Here is a 2,500-nt window from a genome sequence, read left to right on the forward strand (position 1 = left end):
AAACTGTAAGGTGTTATATTGACATTTCTATTAGCATAGTGCATGTTTCTGTTTTAATGAATGTGCTGCATGTTAAGTCCAACTCCTAAAAAAGTTGTATAATGGCAGTAACATGTTTTAATTTCTAATTTTATGTTAAATGTTTTCTATTGTTGAATGTTTGAGAAGATTTTTTAAATCTTTAAGATGCATTTTAAAATGCATTTAATGCTGTCTCACTAATGTTGCAGATTCCTTTTGCACCTTCCAATAATATTACTAACAACACAATCTCTCTTTTATATACACACACATGTGTGTGTGTGTGCGTGCGTGTGTGTGTGTGTGTGTGTGTGTGTGTGTGTGTGTGTGTGTGTGTGTGTGTGTGTGTGCATAGGAGAACACTGGTTGGGTCTGAAGAAGGTATTTCATATAATAAACCAGAAAGATACTCGGTTCCAACTTCACATCGCCCTGGTGTCCCACGATGATGTCACCTCATATGCAGCATATGATGATTTCGACCTGGGCAATGAAACCATGTTCTTCAGTTTACATCTGGGCAGATATGCAGGCAGCGCAGGTACGACCTAATTATTCAAGATTACTTGTAGCAAAAAGTAGAGCAATTGACGAGTGTTGTGCTTTGACCCCACACAATGCAAACTCCCAATGATGATAAATGCACTTATATATGTTCAAAATCAACATGTGCACACTTGCATACCTGTGTGCATGTCTGTGTGAGTTCAGGGGATGCATTTCGCGGCTACGACCAGGATCAGAACCAGGACACGGCTCCCTTCAGCGCCTCGGACGTGGACAACGACGGCTGTAATCCTTCCTGCTCTATCGACAACCGTACAGTGGAGAGCTGCAGCAGCCAGCACAACCAGACAGGGTGGTGGTTCAACCAGTGCGGCCTGGCAAACCTCAACGGCTGTCCTGAAGATGCAGAGCAAAACCAGGGGCAGAGGATGCACATTTTGTGGGACACCTGGAGACAGAATGGAGTCCCACACACCATCAAATCCGTCACGATGAAGATTAGGAGGATTGCAACCAATAACTGACAGAGAGGAGAAGCAGAGGGAGAGAAGAAGAAAGCATATATTGTAAAAGTTGCACTGCATTGTTTTAAAACCTGAAGTTTCAATAAATCAGGATGTAAGGATGAAATGATATCTTGTTTTCATTGTTTCGCCTCGTTGATACAAATCACCTGCTCAGATATTTTCCTTTAAGGTGATATTGCTTAGACTCTTTAGGTCAAATATGTCTGATATTATTATGCCTCTATAATCATAACAAACACCGCAACAAATTATAAATCTGTCATCTTCTAAAACAAAACAAAAAAAGATAACATTTTCTTTTAAGGCACCCTTTACATTTTTTAAAATGTATGTTTGTAACATAAACTAATGACTGTATTCATGGTTGATGAATCATTTATTGATCAGGTATTAAAAAAAAGCAACTTTTGGACTGCCAAGTTTTATACCGCCATTCATCAAGTCAATGCTGTAATAACCCTTAATAAAAACCATTAGTTAAAGCTTAAAAGACCTTTCTCTTCTGATCCAAAGTTCTCTGTAGGGCCAACGGTTTTGCCAAAGCAGGAAAAACCCCAGCGGAAAGTTTTAGGAGCAGCTGGTGAATATACACAGCTTATTTTCCTAGAAACAATTACACTAAATATGCTCCGGCAATATCTTGTGTTACTGAGATCTGATTACGACAGGTGGTCGAGCCTGTGCTGTCTTCCGCCTCGGACTATTTTCAACAGGAATTATGCAAGATAATGATGAAAGAGCTACTAAAGAGTAGGCACACACCGCAGTCTTGTTTTACAAATTATAGAGTGAAGCATGAAAAGCAGCAACTATAAATGCATCTCAAGCTGAGCAAATCTGTACTGTGAAGTTTAAATATGACTGACAGCAGCAGGTGAACCCGATGCTCCTGAATTACCAACCCACTCCAGTAGGGGGTGCTGTGGATCTCTCTCAACATGATGTGTTATTTGAGACTTACATATACACACACATGTGTGTGTGTGTGTGTGTGTGTGTGTGTGTGCGTGTGCGTGTGTGTGTGTTATTTTGTCTGCAGCAACTCTATGCAATTTAATCCCTGCAGGAATTTGTGATGTTGCAATTTCACAATAATAACTATGGACGAATCTATCAAAATCAGACCCATGTTATAATAATCAGTCATTTAACCGTTTACACAAATTCAACCACTTCAAAGTGAAATAATTTGATACTTCAACTTTCTGCTGTGGCTGTCTCCAAAACTGTTTGCCTCTTTCTCCATGTTCTCTGGATAGAGATAGCTTTGGCATACATTTTAAATCATTTCATCGATTTTGTCTGTATCAGGTGCAGTAAACTCAGAGGTGTCCGAACCGCGAATGGACCTCCATGAGGAGGAGTCAGTCATGATGCTCTCCTCAGACATGGATGGAGGGGTCCTGGGGCACTGACCTCTTTGTCCCCTACAATGTCCCTATGCT

The 2,500-nt window shown here is 40.4% G+C and overlaps 1 protein-coding gene across 1 annotated transcript in view; it reads left to right on the forward strand.

Moving 5' to 3' along the window:
* angptl5 (angiopoietin-like 5) overlaps positions 1-1,148 on the forward strand; it is a 4,218-nt gene extending 3,070 nt beyond the window's left edge. Inside the window, exons 7-8 of the mRNA XM_068600987.1 lie at positions 377-562; positions 733-1,148. Coding sequence (XP_068457088.1) covers positions 377-562; positions 733-1,052 — 506 coding nt within the window. The 3' untranslated portion in view covers positions 1,053-1,148. The remainder of the gene's footprint in view (positions 1-376; positions 563-732) is intronic.
* Positions 1,149-2,500: the final 1,352 nt, after the last annotated feature.

This window comes from Clinocottus analis, unplaced genomic scaffold (genome assembly GCF_023055335.1).
Source record: "Clinocottus analis isolate CAN_PGR_092001 unplaced genomic scaffold, fCliAna1.0.p SCAF_5, whole genome shotgun sequence".
Classification (NCBI taxonomy): Eukaryota; Metazoa; Chordata; class Actinopteri; order Perciformes; family Cottidae; genus Clinocottus; species Clinocottus analis.